Source organism: Nelusetta ayraudi, unplaced genomic scaffold, assembly GCF_046127955.1.
Source record: "Nelusetta ayraudi isolate G7.1 ecotype Tasmania unplaced genomic scaffold, CSIRO-AGI_Nayr_v1 ptg000026l, whole genome shotgun sequence".
Taxonomy (NCBI): Eukaryota; Metazoa; Chordata; class Actinopteri; order Tetraodontiformes; family Monacanthidae; genus Nelusetta; species Nelusetta ayraudi.
Window position 1 is genome coordinate 8064612 of NW_027466076.1, and position 24380 is coordinate 8088991.

The 24380-nt window shown below is 46.9% G+C and overlaps 1 protein-coding gene and 1 long non-coding RNA gene across 2 annotated transcripts in view; both read right to left on the bottom strand.

Annotated features, from left to right (window-relative positions):
* LOC142890470 (synaptic vesicle glycoprotein 2C-like) overlaps nucleotides 1–21656 on the bottom strand; it is a 36893-nt gene extending 15237 nt beyond the window's left edge. Inside the window, exons 1-4 of the mRNA XM_076029530.1 lie at nucleotides 21309–21656; nucleotides 12184–13101; nucleotides 3814–3994; nucleotides 1067–1218 (exon numbers count right to left, since the gene is read on the bottom strand). Coding sequence (XP_075885645.1) covers nucleotides 1067–1218; nucleotides 3814–3994; nucleotides 12184–12790 — 940 coding nt within the window. The 5' untranslated portion in view covers nucleotides 12791–13101; nucleotides 21309–21656. The remainder of the gene's footprint in view (nucleotides 1–1066; nucleotides 1219–3813; nucleotides 3995–12183; nucleotides 13102–21308) is intronic.
* The window catches only part of LOC142890478 (uncharacterized), a 79630-nt gene that overhangs the window by 38308 nt on the left and 16942 nt on the right, over nucleotides 1–24380 (bottom strand). The window lies entirely within an intron of this gene.

A 24380-nucleotide genomic window follows, 5' to 3' on the forward strand; every position in this document is an offset into this window, starting at 1 on the left:
TGATGGAATTATTACATGATGACATGATGGACCACGATTCTGTTCCTGCAAACTAAATGCACATGAAATTTTCACTTAGATTACTCACTTACTGATATAATATTAGGGAATATTGCAGCAAATGAAAATACAAGATTCACTATCATTCAATTGAGAAAATAATGATTCGAATAAAAGCCCGAACAGAACACACCAAACTGTAAAATATAAAATGTTATATGGGTGAGGTAGACAGGTCGTTCGGCAATAAACTGATTTATATGGGAGGATTTGTCACCCTCTCGCATTCATTCATTTTTACTATTTCTTAGCAGACACTCACTGCACGATGCCCACAGATCAAGTCAGGTTCTTTAAAAAAAAAAGATAAAAATGCTGTACTATCAAAATCAAATGTTTGTGCTGTCAAGCTCTGGTTGGGTTGACACAGAATTAGCCTCAATCAACTACAGGGTCAGTGGCCAGATCGCGGAGCCATAAGTCAAAACACCGAACACGAAGGGTTGAGAAAAATCTTTCCCGCGAGCAGCCAACGTCGCGTCAATAGCTGAGAAAATGTCACAAAGGGGGACGAGGTAACAGGGCAATAAGCCGCATGATTTCACACGACGGCTATGAGAACCAGAGGCGGCACAACACTGAACACGTGCGTCACCGGAATGAAGATGGATTCCATCGTTCAGCCGAGAACAACAGCAGGAACGAGTTTCGCTGTTCCGAACTGTCCCTTTAAACATACAGCATGCACTTTACTTTTGCTGAGCTCCTCAATGCATTACACTTAACTGTCCCTTTAGCAATTTTAAATGTTAAAATCTGATGATGAAAAAAAATCAACAACCAGCAGCTCCTTTGCATTCATTTAAGAAGAGGATTTCTTATTATGGGCTTTAATGTCCTGCTGCTTGAATATTAACACGGATTGATTCAAGTCAGGAACACTCTGTGATGGAGCCTCACTAAAGGAAAACCAATTAAAGCGAGCCGGGTTGGAATCCCATTTTCATTAACTGTAAGTAAAGGTGTACAATGCAGCGTGGCTGTGAAGTGACTGGCCACTACTCACCGTAGTGTGGGATGATGGCCCAGGCCATGGCCGAGGCGTAAATGCCGCCGATCATCCAGAACATGCACAGCCAGCTCAGATGTTCTCCTCTCTTCTCCCGGGCCAGCACCTCGGCAAAGTAGGAGAAGACGATGGGCACCGCCCCGCCAATCCTGCGGAGGAGACGTTTTTAAAATGGGCTCGCTCCATCACGCTAGCGCACGAGGCAATGTACACTTTAGAAACACGTGGAGCAGATCAACGATCAACGACCAGTAGGAATCATTCAAGTCGGGGGGGGAAAGGGAGGCAAAGGAGCCGCGTTCCTCGATTTGTCACTCTGACAAGATGAGCACACGGGCTGTGAAACTCATTTACACGCCTTAATTTACGCATCTCATTTTGCTATTTGCTGCAGTTACACAGCTCGTGTGTGCCAGAGCCGCCTTTGGACATGTTGGATTCTCTTTTGGGGTTCAAAAAACAAAATTCTTTTATTCTTTTAGGTTTTTTTTTTCACTCCCCTGATATTTATTCACGTTCGGCCGTCGTCACCTTGCGGCTCTGCTGGAGTGGAGCCATATGTAAAGGCACATATGGAAGGGGGGCATTCTACCGTAGTTCACCTTACATGTTGAATTATGAACTACCAACCAATAGGGAATACTTTCTGTAAATAGTCCAATCGCTTTCTGCAGTGCGGTCAAAGAAAAAAAAAAACGAAACGCTTTCACCCAGAACTAACCGGAAGTCGACTCTGAAACAGACATAGAGTATTTACAAAAGCAAGAATTGATATTACTTTGAATATAAGCTTGAAACACTCGGCAATCAGAAGAACAACTATTCACTGATGTAGAAAACAACAGCCATGAACCCCACAGTAACGCATTTCAAATCGCCAGGAAAGTGTTTGCAGCTCAATCCTCCCCCGCAACCTCAACTTTTGACCTCTTTCTCCAAGGTACATTTTGTGAATGTGACTTGTGACATCAGTGGCAATAAGTGAGGCGTCATGCAGAGCCCATCTGTGCCTGCGCCTGGCTGGCTCCCTCGTGTGTTTCACGGTTCCAGCCGTAAACTCATTAGATGATGAGAGGGGAAAAAACCTAAACGGCACACGGCTTGACTTGGGAGTGGGATTCAGCAAAGGGAAGCAGCAGTGGTGACCTGGAGTGAATGGCAAGTTATTGTGATGTTCGTGTAAAATGTTTTGTGAAGTGTTCAGAACTGTGGTCGATTTCTCTTTTTACATAACGGGGCTTTGAGCCCTTTTCGGGTCTGATACTGAAGCATCATTGCATGCAAGCAGTGTTGTTATACTGAATATCATCACACTGAGGGCAAGAAAATAGTATGACTGGCCCAACTTTTTGTTGTTTTTTTACCTACTTACTTTGATATTCTCTCAGCAGGTAAAATTTACCTGGGAAAAAGGCTGAACACTTACTGAACTTATTAACAAATGCAACACATTGCCATTAAGCTGTTTATGCAGCGGGTTGTACCGGACCGTGAACAGCAACGCGCAGAGAGACTTTTGCAGGTTGGAAATAATAGTCTCAGAAAACCTTTTAGAATAGATGCAGCCAAACAAATGCCACTTTTTTTTTTTTTTTATTAATTTCTATTATGTATAAGTGAAATGATGGTCAGACTAAAATACATCACCAAAACAATGTCAATCCAGTTAGCCAGCATGAAACAACTGCAAGGCTACCTGTGTGTTTAGTTTGGTGAGTTTTAGTGAGTTTATTTTTGGTTGTTTTTCAATATTGTACATGCAAATACATCAAACAAAACAATAATCATAATATCATACATCGGCCAAAAAGGTGTAGGCTGAAGCCTTTGCTCATTTTGCCAACCCTTCTTACATAAGTCTGGTGTGTCTTCATACAGCGCCACCACAGGTGAGGAGGGGGATACGTTATTCCAAAAGAATGCAAAGTGCATCATGCCGAATGTTGTCACGACATTCCGAGTACCCTATTGTATCCTTTTGAAAAAGTCTGTTGGACTATTACATGTGAAAACGACCGAAACATCTTTTTCTAATGACTGAAAACCAGCTGAGTCCTCAGTATCAACCAAATCAAAAATATAATCATTGAAACTTTGTTGTTTTTTTTCCCCTTTAATTTTAATCCTCTGTAAACTGGGCTTCACCACAGTTTGAAGTCTCGTACAGTGAACCATCAAAATCATATATGACGAGCAGTGTTGGCGAGTAATCTATTACTAAGTAATCCACTACTGTAAATAAACTACTTACTTTTTTTTAGTGACAGAGTAATTTAACGGGAAAAGAAATTAAAGTGGTAATTAGATTACTTTTAAAGGAGTAATCAGTAGCTGTATTACTTTTATGGAGTAATCCCAACAACAATGATGACGAGGGACGTTAGGTCATGGAGATGCAGGGCCATGTTATACATCAGGCCACAGCAGCACTGAAAAGAAAAAAAATAACGGACAGATGTTCATTAACAGCCCGGGGCTAATTTTGCTTCAGTTTTAGCTCTTTTGTTCCTGCTTGGGGGGCATGTGGGGGGAAGGTTGGATGAGGATATGCTTGTGCCAGCCACTTAGAATAACCTTTGGTCACATGCCTATTCTGCGGAGGACAGCAGGAGGAACCAAAGGGAGGGTAGAGAAGCCCCTCAGAGGAGTGCCGGATCTCTCCGACATATTAAAGGGAAATGGGGTGTGGAGAGGGAGAGAGGGAGAGAGAGAGAGAAACTGAGAGAGGCGCCAACTGTACTCACCCGAAACCAGACACCATGCGGCAAAGCAGGAACATGCTGTAGCCTTGCACGAAGGAGGAGAGGAAGGCGAAGAAGCCGTTGACGGACATGGATATGAGGAGGCATTGTTTGCGGCCCAACTTGTCCGACAGGCCGCCCCAGAAGAAGGCGCCGAACATCATCCCGAGATACACGATGCTGCCTGGAGACGCAGAGACGGCGGAGCAGTGAGCGATCTCGGCAAAGCCGGATCAGAATGTCAGTTAAGACGACACACGTCGCACTCAACAAACATGTTTAATAAAGACCTTTGGAACTCGTGTAGGAAGACAAGTGCTCGGCGGATTGGGAGACACAGTGCAGAGTTACAGTACAGTTATAGTTGTACTTTGTTTTGTTCGAGTCCAGTCCAGAGGGAAATACTGGGCTGTTTAGCAGCTAAGCGTTCTCTTTTTTTTTCCTCCCTGCCTCAGCCAGCGACTCAGCACGTCTGTCTGCAGTTTGGTGCTGAACAGATGGGTTTGTCAGAGTTTCACTGTAAAAAGGAAAAGAAAAGCAGCCGAGGTGAACTAACGTGCCGCTCCAGCAGACATCCAAAGAGACCCGTTGCAAAAAAAAAAAAGGGAGGGGGTGGGGTGGGGGTGCAGGGAGAAAGGAATATTACATTTAGACATGATAATGGGAAAAACCTGAGAGTAAGTACAAGTGGTGGAATCAAAGAGATTAGCAGCCAACACATTTGTCGTGGTTTTCCTTGGATGAATGGATGGATGGATGGAGGGATGAATGGATGGATGGAGGGAGGGATGGGAGAGGTATGGATGAATGGATGGATGGATGGATGGATGGACAGAGGGAGGGATGAATGATGGACGATGGGATGATGGAGGGAGGAAGGAATGGATGGAGGGATGGATGGATGGATGGATGAATGGAGGGAGTGAGAGATGATAGATGGATGGATGATGGATGGATGAGGGAGGGATGATAGATGGATGGATGGATGGAGGGATGGATGATGGATGGAGGAAGGGTTGAAGGATAAATAGATGGATGGATGGGATAGAGGGAGGGATGGATGGATGGATGGGATGGATGGAGGGATAAATGATGGATGAATGGATGATGGGTGGATGGGATGGATGGCCCCTCTACTGTTATTCAGAGAGGCTGTGGCAGAAACCCAGTGGCCGACCTCAGGCTTCTTCTTTTAAAACCTACATTCATCTCCTGCTTCTTTTTCCGCAGGAACTAGAACCCAGTTTCTCTTTCTGTCCGCTGCAAGACTGGGCATTAAAAAGCTGGTGGTTGGATCGAAAGGGGGTGAGGAGGGTGAGGTATCAGGCCAGTAAATAATCCCCTTCACTCTGTACGTGCTAATAAAAATGCTAATGCCCGAGGAAGGCGAGACGCAATAGTTAGACGAGGCAGCGCCAGAGTTTTTTCTCCTATTCCCTCCCCCGACTCGGTTTCCCTCTTTTGTTTTCTCCGCTGCCGTCGGAGGTGATGGGACCGATACGGCCCAAAGTGGAGAGGCCTTATCGAGCTGCGCAGACATGACGCTGAGAGCCAGTGATTCATTACAGGTGACAGCGCTGCGGCTACTGCAGAGCGGACTCTCCCACAGGCAGCGCTACATAAAGAGCAGGCAGCTGCGAATATCAAAGTGGATATCAGCGCTGCCGCAGCCGCCGCTGCCGCAGCTGCCACTGCCGCGGCCGCCACCGCCTTCTGCTTAAAAAAAAAAAACCCAGCCGAATCTTCTTGATCGCCGTGGCAAAACAATGCACGGCAACCCGGGTAGATGCTATCTGGAAACAACTGCTCATTTGTTTTATGGCTCCCCTTTACACCGGCGACTTGTATGTGTAATAAAAGCGGGGGAGGGGCGCAGGGGCCGATGGGACGTCGGAGATGGGGTGTGAATCTCTTCCCAGATTGGATTTACAGGGTTCAATCTCAGGTCAGACCTCTCGCTGGCCCGAAGGCTACAGTGTGGACGTCGAAGGGTTAACCAAGAGCGACGAGAGGAAGTGCGTCTTGAACGTCTCGTTGCTTGACGTTGCTTGAAAAACTGCCGCCTGGCAGCGGAATTTACAGAGTTTGGAAACGCGCCGGTAAACTCAAACTCATCATTCCAACTGTAAGTAAATCAACTTTTTGTTTGCCACGCATTAAAAGCTTTTTCTTTAATTAACAATGAGAAAGATGGCGCAAGCCCCCAAGCTCCCAATCACTTTGCTTCTGTTGGCAGGCGATGGTGGAATCGGCCACGCCCCCTTTTTTTGTTCCCCCTTCACGTCAGCCTCAGATATTAGGAACCGTTAACCACGAACTTGCACGGCAGCTGGATCATTGGCAGCGAGCGTTTTTAAACCACGACTCCGCTTGAAATTCAGTGGATTCTATTTGAAATTAACTTTGTTTCCAGACAAACAGTGGATGCTCACTATCTGAAAAACGCCAGCAAACTCAAAAGTCGTTACCCCGACAATGCCAGGAAATTATTGATGGCCAGATAGTTTGTATTAGGGAACTGCCAAGCCTGCAAGATTAAATTGTTTCAGATTGAGCCAACTGCTTTAAAAGGGAAAAGTCTTAACGCCACCGGCAACAATGCAGGGTGAACTTCGGTTCCTTTGTTTCTTTTCTGCATCGCGTTTCCTCCTGGATTCCCAAAAGCGTGTTTCTGCAAAAAATAAAATATTCAGCTTTAGTGGAAAAAAGCTGGACGCGCTGCAAGGCAGAGCTGTGTGGAGAGAACAGATAAAACCGCGGCTGGTTTACCCAAAGACACCTGCTGGGGGGAGAGCACTGCTGGCAGAGCAGGGAATCCTGCAGGAACACACAAGCAAAGGCAGCTCTGATCTAGACCTGTTTACAGGCAGGGGCAAGGCGAAAGATAAAAAATGTAAAAAAAAAAAGAATAATATAAAAAAGTGCCTGGCCAATGATATCTTCGGTAGCAGCGTTATCGTGAGCGGCGTGCCGTTGGAAAGCTGAGTCATTCGCCTTCCAAACGATGTGCCAGTTGCGAAGATCACGCATTTGTTGGATGCAGCGGCGTCTCCGTCACAATCTCAACATCTCAAACGAAGCCTCTGACCGCTGAGGGCCATCCGATCCGACCGGCCTAACCAAATCAGGATGAGGGGGTTGGGGGGGCAGAAAGTAGAAGGTGGCTGGAGCTGAAGGATTCCAGTGGCCACTCGAGGTACTGCAGCAAAAATCATGTGAGTTACGAAGGCGTGATGCGAAGTGACACCACTGCACATTCTCTATGGGCCCATTAATGTGGATGGCAAAAACTTTTTGGCCGTACGCGCTGGGTGAGTAGAGTGTTGCGCGCATAATTACGCAGCCAAAAAAAGTTGCAGCTTTGTCATCCTCGGAGAACAAAAAAAAAAAAAGAGAAAGTTTCCTCCAAAGCTCCCAGCAGGCCGTCTACGCTCTGTTAAACGGCACAAGGCGCTACTTTTCTCTGCCTCCGCCGGGACTCCAGCCCTTAAACTCTCTCCATCTTTCTTAACGCTTGCCGCCTCTTTTTTTCTTTTCTTTTCTTTTTTTTTTTACTTTTTACTCAATTATAATTAGCTCTTATGTTGGAGTGTAATTCTCTTTTGACATATTTACCCCCCAACAAACACGCCACCACCACCACCACCACAGGCATGGATGAGCGGAGGCAGACGGAGCTCGGCGGAACGAAGGAGCGCTAATTTTCTCGGTGGGAGCGACGTGGACGTTCTGTCGAAGCTGCGGGGGGGCCAGGGGGGGAGGCTTCAGCAGACGAGGGGATTCCCGGAGGGTTGCGCGTGACTGACAGATGGTTGGCAGCGGAGGCTGAGAGCGGCGGACGGACGAAAAAGAGACGCGGAGTGAAAGGAGGAGAAAAGGTTGAGGAAGCTCTTCTCTTTTCCTGGGCTTTTGTGTTTGGCCAGTCACACTAGCACACAAACACACACACACACACACACACACACACGATTAGACTAAATGAAGCTACTTTAAAAGGTTAGACACAACAGAATAATATGAAACCAAATTGACATTGGAAACGGCTCCGACTGGAAACAACCTGCGCAACAGAATCCATGTTCTGAAAGAGCTTTTTGTGAGAATCTCTTAAACTAACCCCAACACTGTTCTCACATGACTGACTGCTAACGCGTTTCGCAGCAAACGCAGGTCGTCATCGGGGGTCCAAGATTCTGTCTGCTGTCAAAATTACCCCCGTTTCTGTTTTAACATTCCCTTCGAAGCAGAAGAGCTCCAGGACGCCACACCAGCTCGAGCAACACAGTCGCTCTGAATTGCGAAAAGCTGAATGGATCCCGCAGCGGCGCTTTGTTGTCAAGCAGAGAGAGCAGAGAGAGCAGAGAGAGAGAGGGAGAGGGAGAGAGAGAGAGAGAGAGAGAGAGAGAGAGAGAGAGAGAGACGCACATGCGGGCACTGGAGAGATGGCAGTAAATGTTGTTATCCTTGGACTATTTAATTAGCCGACCTCAGCTCTGCCGCCGAGCCTATTCATTGTGTTGATTAACCTTCGCTGCCAGTGGTGTTTATGTGTTAGGAGGCTGAACTGCACGAAGCCGAATTGGAAAAAAAAAAAAAAAAAACAACAACGAAAAGATAAAGATTTCTGGCGCCAAGCCCCAACAGCCGTGCAGATGTGTGTTGTCAGGACTGAGCGCGCACTTCACTTCGCCCAGCGGCCGCACGACGTCGAAAGTTGAGAAGCAGCCGCAGAAAAAAAAATAAAGAACTGATGCCGCATGCTGCCGAAGAACAAAAAAAAGAAAAGAAAAGAAGGGGGGGCCGTGCAGCAGGAAGTGCATAAAAGCGATCTCTTTCCCCTCTCCCTTTCCTCCCCCTCTCTCCTTCGCCGGGGAGGTACGTGAGCCAGTCTACCATGGCTAAACTGCAGTGGAGCACAATGCTGCAGAGATTAAGTCCAGCCCCCTGTCTTCACATCAGCCGCGTGGCTGCTGAGACCTGGAGAGAGCGCGAGAGGGGGATCGCAGCAGGTAGAGAGCAGAGGGGACGGCAGGAGCGGGACGGCAGGGAAATAATAACATTAAAAGAAAAAGCCTGAGAAATCCTACATCTGAATAGAATCTGGACTTTTGCACTTTGTCATAGCCAACGGAAATATTTTGGAGTGATGGATTTCGTCTCTTCACTGGAGGAAACTGAAGCAGTCCGGGCGTCTTTGAAGAGTGTTTTAATTGCTCAGAGTTTTCTAAACTCCGACCCTGTCAACCTGTGTCAGGTTTGAGTTAGCTTAAGGGAGGCACAGCTGGAGTCAAATGATAATGTCTGGTAAAGATACACAAATAGATTTTTTTTTTTTTAAAAAGCACAGTTATTAGTCAAAGAACAACACTGTCTGTACATCTATAGACATTTACTGTTATCCAGCATAGATCTATACACATATATACAGACTAGTTTAGAGCTAAGAATGGATAACTAGACAAAACTAACTACCCCTCACTCAACTGGATAGATACAAAGATCGTCAGAAAACAAAATGCGCTCTGATTGGTTGTCTTGTCTCGGGGCACTTCTGCTACTGTCCGGGATGTCTTTGCAAACTACGGTGGGAAAGTGCACAGCCTCGGACCCACGCTTGAATTTTTCATTTCCGCAATTTTATTTAGCACATCACACATCGCAGGTGTGAAGGCAATTTTTCAATTATATTATGACATCTAAACTTATTCAATGCAAAAACATATTTCGATCCTCAATAATCTTACCTAAATTTAGCTGTCTATAATTGCAAAAATAATAATTCAAACTGTTCTACTAAATTAGTCTTAACAGACACTTTTATCCAAAGCAATGTACGACACATGCTTGCAAAGTGAATAAAAGGACTCATTCATCTGGTCATCGTCATTTCCTGTTTGCGCCTTCTGTATTTATTAACAGAATTCCCGTGGCAAAACGTATTGCGATGTTTTCCAATGACGTAGAAATGTTTGTTGATGTTAACTTTTCTCAGTATCAGAGGGGGTCAATTTAATGTGAACCGTGCAGATCTGACACTTGCTGGCTCAGACTCCACTGCACCTGCTGAGTTCCATCACATGTGGAAGATCTTAATATAAAGGACCGGTTCCTTCTTTTTGCTTATCAAGCAAATTATTCATATAGTCCTTTTTGTTTTTGTGTGAGAATTATACTGTGGTTGCCAAAAAAAAAAAGCAATGGTGATTATACCTTGCCAACACTTAAACTTCTCCTGGCCTTGCCCCTTTTTGCTGCACACGAGTGGAAACCCCCCCCCCCCACCACCCCTTCTTGCCGAATCAATAGCGCGAGCGGCCGGCGTAGTAGACGGAACATAAGCCGCAGCCAAAATAAATCTGCTCGCCAGCTACTTCAGAGAGCCGGTCCGGCAGCACTCGCGTCAAAGCATCCCGCCTGAACTGGCGCTTCAAAGGAGAGGCCGCGCCGGCGGCAGGTGAAAGATTTTATAGGTAACCAAGTCAGAGAACGATCTCCTTCCACCGCCGACTCATTAAGTGTGCCTCTGCAGAGCCAGATCTCTTTTGACGGTGCTTATAGGAGAGCCAAGGATCAGGTCTGGTCGTGCGCTCTTCATTACCAGCGGGCATTTCCGCGAGTGAGAGAATACGGATCTGCCCTTCATGTACGCGCTGGGAGGTGGAGCTGGCGCAGTGACTCACCCTTCCCATCCTCTCGCTGTCGTCTCCCACCGAGCGATGAGTCAGAAATACGGGTGAGATCAGGGTGAATAATGATCCAACCCTTCTTCAGCGAAAGCAAACGTTCGGCTTCAACCCCTACTGGTGATGAAGCCTCGAGGCAGTTGCTGTATGTCGTGCAAAGAAAAGAGTGTTTCGCCATTTAGTGGCTAATGCTAGCTTTCTAATGTAAATGTATTTAGGAGGGGGGGAAAAAAGGCGCAGTGCCGTGCAGCTATTTTCATTCTACACGCAAACCACCAAAACAAGTTGGACTTGGCAAACACAGAACTTTTCCCTGGAGTGGGAGAGATCCATCGAGCTTAACACTCCTCCCACTCATGTACCCAAATACCTGGTGCCATGACAACCTGCCGCCGACAAGCTCCACGAGCAGCGATACATCGCAGTTGAAAGTGTCGCCGCCACCACCGCCGCCGCACGAGTGTCATGAGCGACACACAGCGTCAGCGGGCCGGCACCAGGTGAGCCGTGACATCAAAAATGCAGGTCGTTTTTTTTGATCATTTCCCTCCTTCAAACTCCGATGAATTTCAAGTCGATCGTCGCTCGTTTTTTTTTTTTTAACGAAACTGACCGCAGCTCTGGCGAGTCACACTGTCAATCAGATTCATTCTGGAGGTAGCAGGAGCAGAAAGCCTCTTTCGAACGGATCCCCAACCAGGGAGAAACAGAGATGCATGTGTGAATCTAGCACGCTAGCCAGGAGCAAAGTGAGTCATGCGGAGGGTAAACGAGGAGCTCCGGGCGAGAAAACTCAGAGATCGAGACACCAATTCTACTGCATGCAACGCCTACACGCCAGAGGTGGGAAGTAACGAAGTACAAATACTTTGTTACACGTGCTTAAGTAGATTTTTAAGCTATCTGTACTTTTCACTAATACTCCCTACATTTGTACACAAATATCTGTACGTTCTACTTCTCACATTCGAAAAACACGTATGTTACTTTTGTATTTATAAGTGTCTCAAAACTACAAATTCTGTTCATTCCCTAGTTACTATCATAGCTGTCATTGCTTGAGGTGGAGTTATTTGAATTGTGCTGTTGTGTAGTTAAATATAAGAGTTGATCATATTTTGGAGGGAGATTATTTTTGAGTACATCGGCTTTGGGGTCACTCTTCAGTACATTTTAAGTACATATACAAATAAAAATGTAGAGAATAACATTAGTTGTTGTTATCAGTTATTAAAAGTGTAAACCAATAATGGTCATATGACGCTGGTCATAGATATGTAATAGATATGACACTTGTCATATCTATTACTAATTACAGTTTGGTTGTGCCAATAAATTATCAACGAATGTTTAGTTTCATTTATGGGAGAAAAAAACAATTTTACTTTTAATTGAGATCATGTCAGAACCAGGACTTTCTTATTTCTACTTGAGTAAAGAAGTTGAATCAGTACTTTTACTTTTACCAGAGAATTTCTTTTTTTTAACACATCCGTACTATTACTTTATTACAGAATGTGGATTCTGTTGCCACCTCTGCTAAATTTGCCGCTCTAAGCCGAGGTCGCTGCGCCTTATCCCTCTCCCGGCCGCCCGAGTCAAAACTCGGGTGATCACTGGGTGGGAGAAGCAGAGTGGCACGCTCGCAACAACTTAATCCGGTGTAATCCCGGGGGGGGGGGTTCCTTACCGAGCCACCCGGCGCCGGAGTTGGGGACGCACATGTCGGTCTCGGCGCTGGGCAGCACGAAGCCCACCACGAAGACCTCTACACCGTCGGACATGAGCGCCAGGCCCAGGACGAAGAAGAGCTGCCACTGGAAGCGGCCGTGGCCGCACTCCTGCATGATGAGCTCGTACTGCTGCGCTAGCTCCTCCTCGTCTGCCTGCCTCTCGTTCTCCAGCTCCTTGCTGCTCTTGGCGCTGTCGGACACCGGCTGGCCCAGGGCCACCTGACCGTCCTGGTGCTTCCCGTTGCCGTAGGCGGGCACGCCCTGGTACTCCCCCTCGTAGATCTCGTCCTCGTCGTCGTGGCCCTCCGTGGCGTCGCTGGAGGCGCCGTCCTCATCGTTGGCCGCCTCGCCGCCGTGGTGGTCGTCCTGCCGGCCGTAGGTGTTGTAATTGTCCTCGTCTTCGTCCTCGTTCTGGAAGCGGTTGTAGCTGCGGTGGGCCGAGTACTCGTCGGAGGCGCGGTCGACCGCTTTGTTGAGGTTTTTGGACGTTTGCCTCTTGGCCTCTTTGGCGATGTCCTTGGCGCCTTTGACCAGGGAAGTCCTGTGGTTGTGGGTTTCATCCATCTTGGCACAGAGACAGCCAGCACCGAAAGTCTCTTAAGTTAACTCGATTAAACTTTTATTCCACCAGGTGCAACAAATCTAAGACTCGGCCCTTTTACTGTTTCACGCGTTCTTGTCTTCCGGTCTCCAGACAGGAGGAAAGCTCGAGACAGTTCCTCAGCGCCAAGAAGAGAGAGAGCCAGTCAGCTGTCGGGAGGCTAATAATTAAGTAATGATGTCTGATTCCATCGGAGTGTGCAGCCAGAAAGCGCTGGAGTGGAAACAGTTGCTGTCAGATGGAAAAGATCCACAGTCGGTTGGAGACCATCCGTCTGCAGAGGAGAGACAAAAAGACTTTCAGCTTTATTTAAATCTTTACATCACGAACACAGCGGAGGATTCTGCCATTTCATGGCAATCTGAATATAAACTCAAGATGCCAAAAGACTCACTGGTAGGCACAACTGCAAGTCGGCAAATAACACCACAAAGCTCAACTAACAGGAGGAAACATATAGAGCGCCTCATTAAGAATAAAAATTGCACAGTGTCTTTGCGCATTTATTATTTATGATTACAGTCTTTAATACTTCAAGCATCTCAGAGCAACTGCAAATGCTGGCATCCAACACTTTGAAATCCGACCATTAAGCACCGCATGTTGGCCTCTCTGATGTTAAGCGACTTGCACCAAAAATAGGGGCGAGCACGGTAAAAAAGTCATAACATCTTGGGGCTTTTTAATGAGCAGTCTGTTTTGATGGTCCTGCAGGGAAGTCGGTTTTTGAAGAATTTTGAAAATTAAAGTAATCAGTTTTGGAAAAAGTTCAGAAAATGTGGAAAATTAAAGCTACTGCTACTGAAGAGACTGAGAAAAGCGCTTGTTTGATGTCTGCAACCTGACCATTGTAAAAGAAACGGACTGTAGAAGAGTGCAAATAGGAAAACTATATTTGCATTCATTCACATAAACACCACACGTCATGCACTCAGAATACAGCGATTAAAGTATTCAGTACAGACGTGAAGAATCTGGACCGTGTCGCCTATTCCCTGTCATGGCTAATATAATTCTGGGATAAGTGTCCAAGCTCTTACAACACGTCAGAGTGGGTGACTGCTTCTCCCTTTGGGCTCTCTCTCTCTCCCTCTCCCTCTCCCTCTCCCTCTCTCTCTCACTCTATCCGTCTGCCACACTGACATGGTCATTTAGAGGACCTGTCAACCAATCCAGTGCGAGGGGCCAGTCTGTCGCCGCAACTGCAGCCGGGCTGGAGGAATACACGAGCGAGCGCCAAGCCTTCATGTTCCACCGTAAAAACCCCTTCAGCCACGCCGTCGCTGACAGGGCAATTTCAGACGGCTCAGGCAGAACAAACAGCAATCAGTGGGAAGTAGCATTTTCACATCTTACGTGCCATTTGACTGGAAAACTCTTTCACTTATTAACATTGGCAGGGCCAGAATTTTTTTTTTTTTCCCGTGTGGTGGCCACAGGGGAGATCATGACTCACTCACACACACGGGGGGCAATAAGTAGATACCTGAAATGACTACATGACTGTTTGTATTACTATTCTGTTCTGCAGTTTCAGTTAAATACAGTTACATTTAATTTACAGTTAAGGGTCCTGCAGTTTCAGGGTGACAAAATATTTGTTAATGCTAATAATAAGGAAACGTTGCTAATGCGCCCTTCTGCTTCATTTCATGAAAATCATTTCTGATCATTTCGAGTATCTGACTGAAGTCCATGTCGCGAGCCGGAGTAGCATCTTCTTCCTCACTCGAAAAAGTTTTATTTTGAGCTTTCTTCAATGGCATATTGTCGCCACAAATGAATAGCTTTCCTTGCTTATGCAGTTAAAGGAGGATTGCTTAGTTCAGCGCCATAACCACACCCCCGGAAAAAACCAAGATAAGCTTGTTCCTACTGTCCTAGAATTAAGGTACAAAATCTGGGCCAATCATCAAGTCAAAAATACATTACACATATTAAATACATACATATATTAATACATATTACACATTACGCCACCACGTAGCTCCGCCCCCTGCTCATTAAAATCAGGCATCGACATAGGGGCTCAAAAATACGGCGAGGTCGCTGCCATGAGAACTCTAACGCGCCATCTGTGTTGAAGGACTTTGGGTGGGCCTCGGGCCAAAGGTCAAACTAGGATGTGGCAACCCAAGTGTCTTCAAATGATGCAATACTCGCTCACAGTCTGATGCAGCCCTGCGAGCGGCGTGACGACACAAAGGCGAACAGCAGTCAGCGCCATCTGCTTATCAAAAGTCGGCATATAAATATAGCAACGAGCCCGAGCAGTCGCGGTATCGCTGAGTGGAAAAGAGACCGGAGATGCCTCAGTGACACAGTTGGGTTTTGAATACCATGATCTCCAAAACGCTACTACACGATGCAGTTTCAAAGTCACAAAAAGACAGAAGGAAAAAAAAAATCATGAAGCTTAACATGAATTTGCATCTGCAGTCCCTGGAGAGGAAAGGACGACAAGGTGTTGGATCTGGGTTAAGTGCCCAAACGGAGCGGTGGCAGGTTGATGTATGGTGTTTCTGCTCACCTTTGCTCGGCAGCATTAGATAAAAGATCAGTTTGGGATTCGCGCCTCGAAACGTGAAGCTATTGCTGCGAACGTAACGAAGGCCGAGGAGGGTTTTTGGTGCAATGCAGCAATGAAATGAGGTGGGACGTGTGTTCCGACTAACTTCCTGCATGGCCAGGTGTGTCTCCCCAACTCCCCATAGCGGCGATATAGGCGTCACCATCTGCATTATGCTGCAAGGGGAGGGGGGTGGCAAAACAGAAAAAACTCACACTCAACTCTAGAGTCGCTTCCAGTGAGAGCGCGAGGGGAAATGTGAAGAGTCCGTTGAAGGGCCTGGCACGCTTTTAATAGGGCGAGCGGTTCAAGTGAGTTCAAGTTTTGAGCTCTCGCATATCCGTCTTGGGAAGCTCCGATCTGAATCGTCTAAAGCCTGTCCGACACTGACTAAGCAGCATCACTTTTTGGACTGAAAGATGTGGTAGCTGTGCCAAAAGTAGCCCAAGCTTTTAGCCAACGTCAGCCTCAGCAAGGATGCTGCAAATGAAGGAAAGTTTTATAGGTGCTGGACTGCATTTACCTACTTACTTTAATTAGAAAAGCAGCAAATAAGAGCACGAAAAAGCTTTTAATTATTGAGTTATTTTATTGTTTGCCCTCCCAATTCCAAATGTCTCTCGTCGCCAGGTGAATCTGCAAGTCACATCCAATGGATATGGGAAACATTCCACTTCAAAGACTCAAGACTAAAAGATTCACGCCTGTCCTGAAATGTGCATGAAACCTGAGATGCCAGCAGAATGTTGGCAGAAAATCCCAGCAAGTCAAATGTCCATCCGGGAAGAAAACACTTGAAGGAGGCCCTGACAAATGCTCCCTTCCACCCATCTACAACCACCCTGGGAGGGTCACAGCCCACCAGCGGCCAGCCACAGGACTGGTAGCTTGTAAAAGTCTAAATGCTGGCAAGCGGTGCCGAAAATCCCGACGCCCCCTCGCCAAGCGCTGCTCTTCTGGGAAATTTGTCTCGATAGCATTGACGTGGGGCGGAAGGTCGAAACGCTGCGATCAACTTCGTGATAGGCTCTGGGATGTTTCTGCAGTAAATGAAAAATAGTGAGTGAACCGCCGCAAACGTGCCGAGAGTGCCGGAGAACGGTCAGAGTCTCATTTCAACCTCCGCCTTCGCTGATCTCTGGCAGTGTGGCAGTTTTTAACTCGAGCGTCTGTCTGGTGCAAGCAGAAAAGACTACCCTGACAATAACAGCAGAACATCTGCCTTTCGGATGGGCACGTACAGTTGACAACGATACGTAGACACTCTGAGGCACTTCAGAGGTTGCGACGCCACCTCCTGCGTGATGGGCTATTGATCTGTACACAGGAGTAACCCGCCAAAAGAACAACTCTTTATTGGGATGCCCAAAAGACCGGAGACAGCATCTTTAATGGCTCATTGTCGGTCCACCATTGGCTGTTGTTTTGTTTTGCTGTGATAATTTTGGAAGAGCCCAGGTTGCTGCACAATTTTCTTCATCTATCAGTAAGCCTGCAAGAAATTCCTCAGATCCTCGACTACTTTGCCTTATTTCAAGTGAAAGCTAATTAACAGTGTTGTTGGGATTACTCCATACAAGTAATCCAACTACTGACTATTGATTACTCCTTAAAAAGTAATCCAATTACTTTAACTACTTTGTTTCATAAGTAATCAATTACTAATTACTAATTACTTTAGTTACAAAAGATAAAGTAACAGTTGAGAACATCTTGTTTCCTGAACGAACCACAATATTCTTTGATTTGGACGAGATAAACTCAAAGTAATGTTTGTATTTCCAGCTACAAACGCAGTCGCTGTTTTATCTCTCGTCGCCACCATGCTTGTTTTGGTGCGTGATCGACTGCATCGTCAATCTGCGGCATAATTGCTTTCGGTTGTTTTTCTAAATTTCATTCATTTTGTGGATAATAAGAAATTTTTAGCTTGCAAAATGTTTCAGAAAAGTAATGGAATCGTCACTTGATAAAGTAATTGTGATATAATTACCACTTTTGCCACAGTCATCCCATTACAATACTCCGTTACTAAAAGAAAAAGGTAGTTTGATTACAGTAGTGGATTACTTAGTAATAGATTACTCGCAAACACTGCTAATTAATCACCGGCGACGAACAAGCGATTAAACATAATTGTCCAGGAAGACCAGCAGACATCTGCACTGGCCCATCGAGTCTTTCCTAGGGACAACACCAGCTTCCTCCATGACCAACCACCCACCCCACCACCCACACGCTTTCATTCCAGAACTCCCGATGGTCACCGTTGGCACATGAAAGGCGTCCCGCGTCCGTTGACATTTCGTTATTCATGAACGCTCTCCACCTCCTCATGCAAATCACCGTTGAATGTTGACATTTTGAGGCCCCCTTTTTTTCTCAGCCGCCGAGATAATTCCTTAAAAGTCCGGGCCAAACTATCCGCTCCCTTTTTTTTTCTTTTCGAAATAACCTATACATTTTTTTTTTTTTTTAACTCATCTCACACGCAGCCACGGGAAACGCGTGGTGCGCGCAAGATAACGCCATTTCAACCGCCGCAACTTTTGGCCTTTGCCCGCGCGCAGCCGAGCTAATATCATTTACGGCCACTCCTATTTCCTTTTTGATGGCTCGGGCGGCTCGCCCTCTGCTGTGATGCTGTGATTGGGGTTATTACAACAGCAATCCCCCTGCCTCCTGCCCCCCCCCCCCCCCCCGATGTGTTTTTTTTTTTTTTTCAGCAATCAGCAAGAAATTCCTGCGAGCTCTGAATCAGCAGTCTGTCGAGAGAGAGAGAGAGAGAGAGAGAGAGAGAGAGAGAGAGAGAGAGAGAGAGAAGAAATCATTTGCTCTCAGTCGTGCTGTCATGGCCCGCTGACGCTACCCCGGCCACGTTCATTAATCACTCACCCAAATGTGCGCAAACACACACACATGGAAGCTAGAGGTGGACATAGATGATACACTGACTACAGTCACAAAGGTGTAGCAGACGGAAGGAAAAAAAAAAATCTTCCTCCTGATTCTTTTAGACGAACATCTCACCGCGGTGTCCGCCTGGCGTACGGTTGATCCTGCGACACGCCGCCTCGCTCGCACGTCAAACGCGAGGGCGCCCGGGCCCTGCAGGCTTTCTGCCGTGCCCACAGATGGCAGCGGCGAGCGAGCAATTCGCGAAACGCACGTCGTGTGAGCGAAAAAGAAAAAAAAAAAAAAAAAAAAAATGACAAGCCAAGCTCAGCAGATGCCACTCGAGCGAGGGTCCAAGGTTCCGGCAAGAGAAAAATAAAAAACAATTGCAGGCTTTTCGGACTGGATTTAAAAAAGACTCGTCAGCACAGCGCTGAGGGTCCTCCTGGCAGCTGACAGTGAAACCTTTCTGCCACTCAACCTTTCTCTTCTTCAAAAAACAGCTGTTTCATTTTGTTAAGAGGACTGGACTGGCTGAAGCTCTGCATGAAATAACTTCATGTGAACGATCTCTTTCATTGACGCAGCTGGCGTTGTGACACGACTGATGGGAAGGTGAAAATGTTAAACTCTAGAGGCGGACCGAAGTCTGACCAGTGTGAGGGTTGTTGTGTCTGCTGCCCCACTAGCACAGGAGGTGGCGGGGCAGGGCAGTGTGCATCTTTTGACTGATTTTTTTTTTTTTTTTTTTTTAGATATTCTTTCGTGTTTAAGAGGATATTGGAGAAAAAGTGATGACAGAGAGAGCGAGAGAGAGAGTGTGTGTGTGTGGAGAGTTGGGGGGGGGGGCAGGGGCGGGGGGGGGGTGCTGCAGACGGCAACATCGTCAGACAGACACGACAAAGGCACAGCGTCACGTCATTTACAGGTGCACCGCCGCAAAGGAAAAAACTACGGAGAGGCGCAGCGCTTAGTTTCTGCTGCGTAAACACAAGCTCGCACGCGCGCAAACACCACACACCATCACACACACCATCACACACACACACTGGCACGAACACACACTCGGGGGCTGCTTGATTGCTTGTGTATAACGGTGGCTGTGGGGGGTTTTACTGCTCGCTGGAGTTTGGCCAGCTGCTGTGGGGGGGGGGGGGGGGGGGGGGTTCCTGCGTGCCTGCCGACATCACGATTCCGGTGGAAAGTGTGTGTGTGCGTGTGTGTGTGTCAGACTGGCGTGTGCTCATGTCTCAATAGACACATTTCTTTCCTTCATCTCTTTGTTAGAAGGATACAATAGGACCCCCCCCCCACACACACACACACACAGGTCATGTTTCTCTTTGAATATTAGCTCTCAGACTGTATTTTTTTTTTAAATCCAATAAATATCGCAATCGCTCCTCTCAGCTCTCATTGAAAACTTTTATTCCAGCAGGCAGGGATGCAGGGACCCGCAACAGATTCATCCCTGCCTTGTTTTTCTTGCCTTTTTTTTTTTTTTTGATGAAAACGCACATTCAAACAGCTTGACAACGTCACTGCCTCTCCCTTTTCCACGCTGGTGATCTGCTGACAGCCTCTGCCTCGACTCCCTGCCCTCGTTCTGCCATGTGAAGCCAACCCCCCCCCACCACCACCACCACCACCACCACCACCTAGCATGAGCCACGCGAGCCCTTTCCCTTTGTGCTCGCCGACCATTGACAACTACGAATGGGATGATCGAAAATGGCTAAGTAAACTGAGCGGACGCCGGGCCCAGATTGTCTTCTTGCTGAGCTAAAACAAACACTCGAGCCGCGTTCAGACTGAAGAGTCAACATCCATTGGCCGACTCGGATGTTGTGCAAATACTGCGTTCACGTCAGCCTTTTATCCCGTCTTGTAGGCAACACCTGGTCAGGAACTCTGCACGTTTGGGTTCATCTAATTCATTTTCATCTCCTTGAGTCTCATCTCATCAATGGTTCGTTCACCCAGCTGAGGCTGCTCCATGCACAGCAGCAATCATCTGTCACTTTCCTCTCTGTTGCGCTCGCAAATGCTGCAGCCTGCATGCACCAAGTGCAGGGACATTCATCATCACTCTATTTTTTTTTTTTTTTTTTTTTTTTTTTTAACGTAGGACGCCTCTCTCCAGCCCAGCTTCCCCCCCATAACTAGGTGCTCGCTGCCCAGGGATCAATCCCTCCCGCCGCTGTGACAGCCTGCACGCAGCGCCGCGCTCTTAAATCACGAGCTGGATGGACGCTCTGCCTCTGCAGGTTCGTCCCATCCCATCCCGCCGCCTGTCTGCTCGCGCGTTTGGGAAAAGCTCGGGGTTGCCTCCACCGTTGCGCGCGCGTGTGCGCGGCGAGCGGCGAGCAGCGTCAGATGGTAGGACACCGCATCATCATCATCATCATCATCATCACCATCATCAGCAGCATCAGCATCAGCACCATCATCATCATCAATACAGAAATTTAACAGCCGAGTGACGAGTCATATTCAGATTGTGCAAAGATCAGCACCTTTCAAGGATCTAAAAATAATAATAAAATAAAAATCAACCTGTCTGGCGCCTTTCTTTTCTTCACTGATTTGAAAAAGGAAACAAAAATAGCACCGTTGTGCTCGATGTGTCCCAAACAGGACACCCTGAAACACTCTTCATTGACACCACATACGTGGGTGTGGGGGGGAAAAAAAGTTCACAAAACTTCTCTGACTCCCCCTCCAAATCCTAATATTCGTGCGCATACTTTTTTCTTTTTTTCTTTTTTTCTTTTTTTTTTTCTTGCGCCATTTCAACCAAAGAGGCGTTTACGATCCCCCGGATTCACCCCATCATCTTTGACTGCTTTCCACTGAGCGTCACAGATAATGACTACTACACCCGTTACGGCGGTAACTCGACGAACGGCAGGGGTGGTTCTGCCCGGTGAGGATGAAGTTCTACGCATTTCTTTTATGTATTATTATTATTAATCTATTCATTTCAGGGGAAACAAAAAGAGAGGACAGATACTCACAGGTGCCGCAGCCCGGAGAGGATGTTTTCGGTTCCCCCTGGTTGCTCTAGTCTAGTCTAGTCTAGGCGGAGGCGGAGGCGGAGGCGGGCAGCATCGCACCGAGGTTTTCCTCTTCCTCGTCTCCTCCGATGCAGCGGTTTGTCTGCTGCAGTCCGGGGAAAGCACGAGAGAGGCGGTGGGGAGGGAGGGGGGGATGATGAAGAGGTGGAAGTGGGAGGAGGGAGGGGGGAGGTGGGACGTGGTGGGTGCGGACGTAGTGGTTGAGGGAGGCGCGGCCGGCCGGAGCCAGGGAGTTCCAACAGGCAGAAGCAGCGAGGAGAACCGTCGCGCTTATTGTCCAATTCGCGAACCCCCCCCACACACACACACCCACCCCCCCGCGGAATCGGCCCGCCGTCTGCAGGCTGCGGCGACGCTACCGAGCGGAACGCTTGAAGAGGAGCCCCGCAACTGCTGCTGCTGCTCCTGCAGGCGGCGGCGGGGGAGAAGTTTGACTGAGGGACTGTTGGCGGGCGGACTGTTGCTGAATGTGCAGCAGGGCTCCTCGTAAAAGTGCTGCGGCTGACAAAAAAGGATTGGGGGGGGGGGGGGGGGGGGAGTAGCAGTTTAATCACGCTAAATAATTCATGCACCTATGAAGCTGCACGTGCCCGGAGTGTGCCGCGTGAATGATTTTCAAGTTTTTGATTGGATTAGTACTGTTCGGAAATGTGTGTCACACCAGTTACGACACGATTCAAACCCATCGACAGTGTTGTTGGGATTACTCCATAAAAGTAATCCAACTACTGATTACTCCCTAAAAAAAAAGTAATCTAAATACTTCTTTCGCTACTTTTATTCGTAAGTAATCAATTACTAATTACTTTAGTTTAAAAAAGATAAAGTGCAGTTGAGAACATCTTGTTTCCTGCACATAGCGTACAACAAACCACAATATTATTTCATTAAATGAGATGAAGTCAAAATAATGTTTGTATTTCCAGCTATCAAACGCAATGGCTGTTTCCGTCGCCATGCTTGTCTTGGTGCGTCGTCGCATATCAACGACGTTGCGTGCACGGCTGCATCATCAATCTGCGACATCGTTGTTTTGGGTTGCTTTTCTAAATTTCAGACATTTTGTGGATTATAAGAAATTTTTAGCTTGAAAAATAGATCAGAAAAGTAACGGAATCGTTACTTGATAAAGTAACTATGATATAATTACCATTTTTGCCAGAGTATTCCCCGTTACGTTACTCTGTTACAAAAAAGTAGTTGGATTACAGTAGTGGATTACTTAGTAGACGATTACTTGCCAACTCTGCCTATCAACAGTTTTTCTTCCCTTTTCAAACCTTCTTTATTCTGTCGTTGCACTCATATGAAAAAATTACAATCCTTGGTGATTTGTATTTACTCGTCTGTATGAATTATGTGTATGCCCAAATTTAATTGCAAGGTAAAATGACTGGAGACCATTTAAAAGACAAACCGCTCTATTCAATCAGTGCTGGTGCGATACGGCTGCCTCCACACAAGTGGATGTGATCTTCATGTAAATGCGTACAAGCCGGGAGAACTCTTTGACTCATTCTCACACTGTGCAAAGCACTATGTGCAGTGTATTCCTACAGTTTGTTATGCTTTCCGTGACACCCTACCTCCTCTCTCTGAGTGTCTGCACAGAGTGGCCGTGTGTTTACACTTGGCGGCGGCTCCTCGTCATCCCTTAACAATTACCAAAAGATAGCTGAGGCTTAAAGAGTTCAGAGCAGATGTCAGTGCAGAGAGCGAAAGCAATTCCCAGGAAACCTACTCTACTCTGCGTGCTGAGAGAAGTGCCATTGTGCGAGCCCCGTGAATGGGCACTTGTCTTTCTGCTCCCAGAAGAAGCGAAAGGGAAACTGCAGAGAAAAAGCTCGAGGAGCAAAAGGAATTCTAAAGAAAACGTGCGCGATGGTCTGCAGCCTACTACAGTTGAACTGAATAAACAGAAACTAATTGGGTCACAATATGGCAGGGAAAAAAAGCACAGACGTAAACATAGACCTGCCAAGAATGCATCAGTTTACCAAGCATGAGGGTGTTTTGTTTTTTCTATTGAAATTTCAATTATCTTTAGCTGTAGGCATCCACACTAGCAGCCTATATTTTATCATCATTATCTTTTCCATTTCCCTTTAGAGGATCTGTCACCCCCGGCCATCGATCGGGTCAAAAACACGCCCCCTTTTTTTATGACGTGAGCAGGTGAGTGGGTTTGCAAAAGGTGACGAAACAGAAAATATACACTGTGGAACCTGTTTGTATTCTTATCTTGAAGGTCCCTGCCTACTAAAAGTGGGTCTTCGTTGGACCTTCTCATTTTTTGGAAAGGGACAAAATCAAGGTGCCATTGTGGGACAAACACCCGGGATGGGTGTGTTGTTACTAATCTGGCAGAGGTATCAGTGCCCTTTGTGACACCACAGAGGTCTGTTTTTCCAAGAACCGCTGCTTTAGCCCACACGTTGCGCACAAAGCCCAGCAAGCGAGAGAAGTACAGCATGGACTTTTGTAAATATTGGCAGTTCGCTGACGGGCTATAGCACTGTCAGAAAACAACCGCAGTATTTCTGTCTTCAAATCAAACGTCTTAATGCTACTTTGCGGTAGCGCACGTAGAGTCATTTGGCTGGGTGACTAATACGGAGTTTAATTGATTTCTAATTATACAGCCTGGTGGGTGCATAATTTCATGCATAAAAAAATAACAAAGGCGGTTTGTACGCAGGCACTGCTTTAGAATGCATGAGGACGCACCGCTTTGTTTCTCCCTGTAATTACACACACCACTCATCGTCTTGCTCAAGCACACCTTTGGAAAATGCGCTTTAAGGGGCAGGTAATTACTTGTTGCCTCTCACTATCAGTCTGCTGAGTTTATCGCAGAGCAGTTGTGTCTATGGATGCTGACTAAAGGGGTATTTTATTATTTTTATTGATCATATCGCAGCCTCCTCCACCGAAACAAAACCACTCGGCCGGGATTTTAAAAGCGGGGAAACCTTTGAGCCAGACAAAGTTGAGTCTTTATTTTATCGGTAA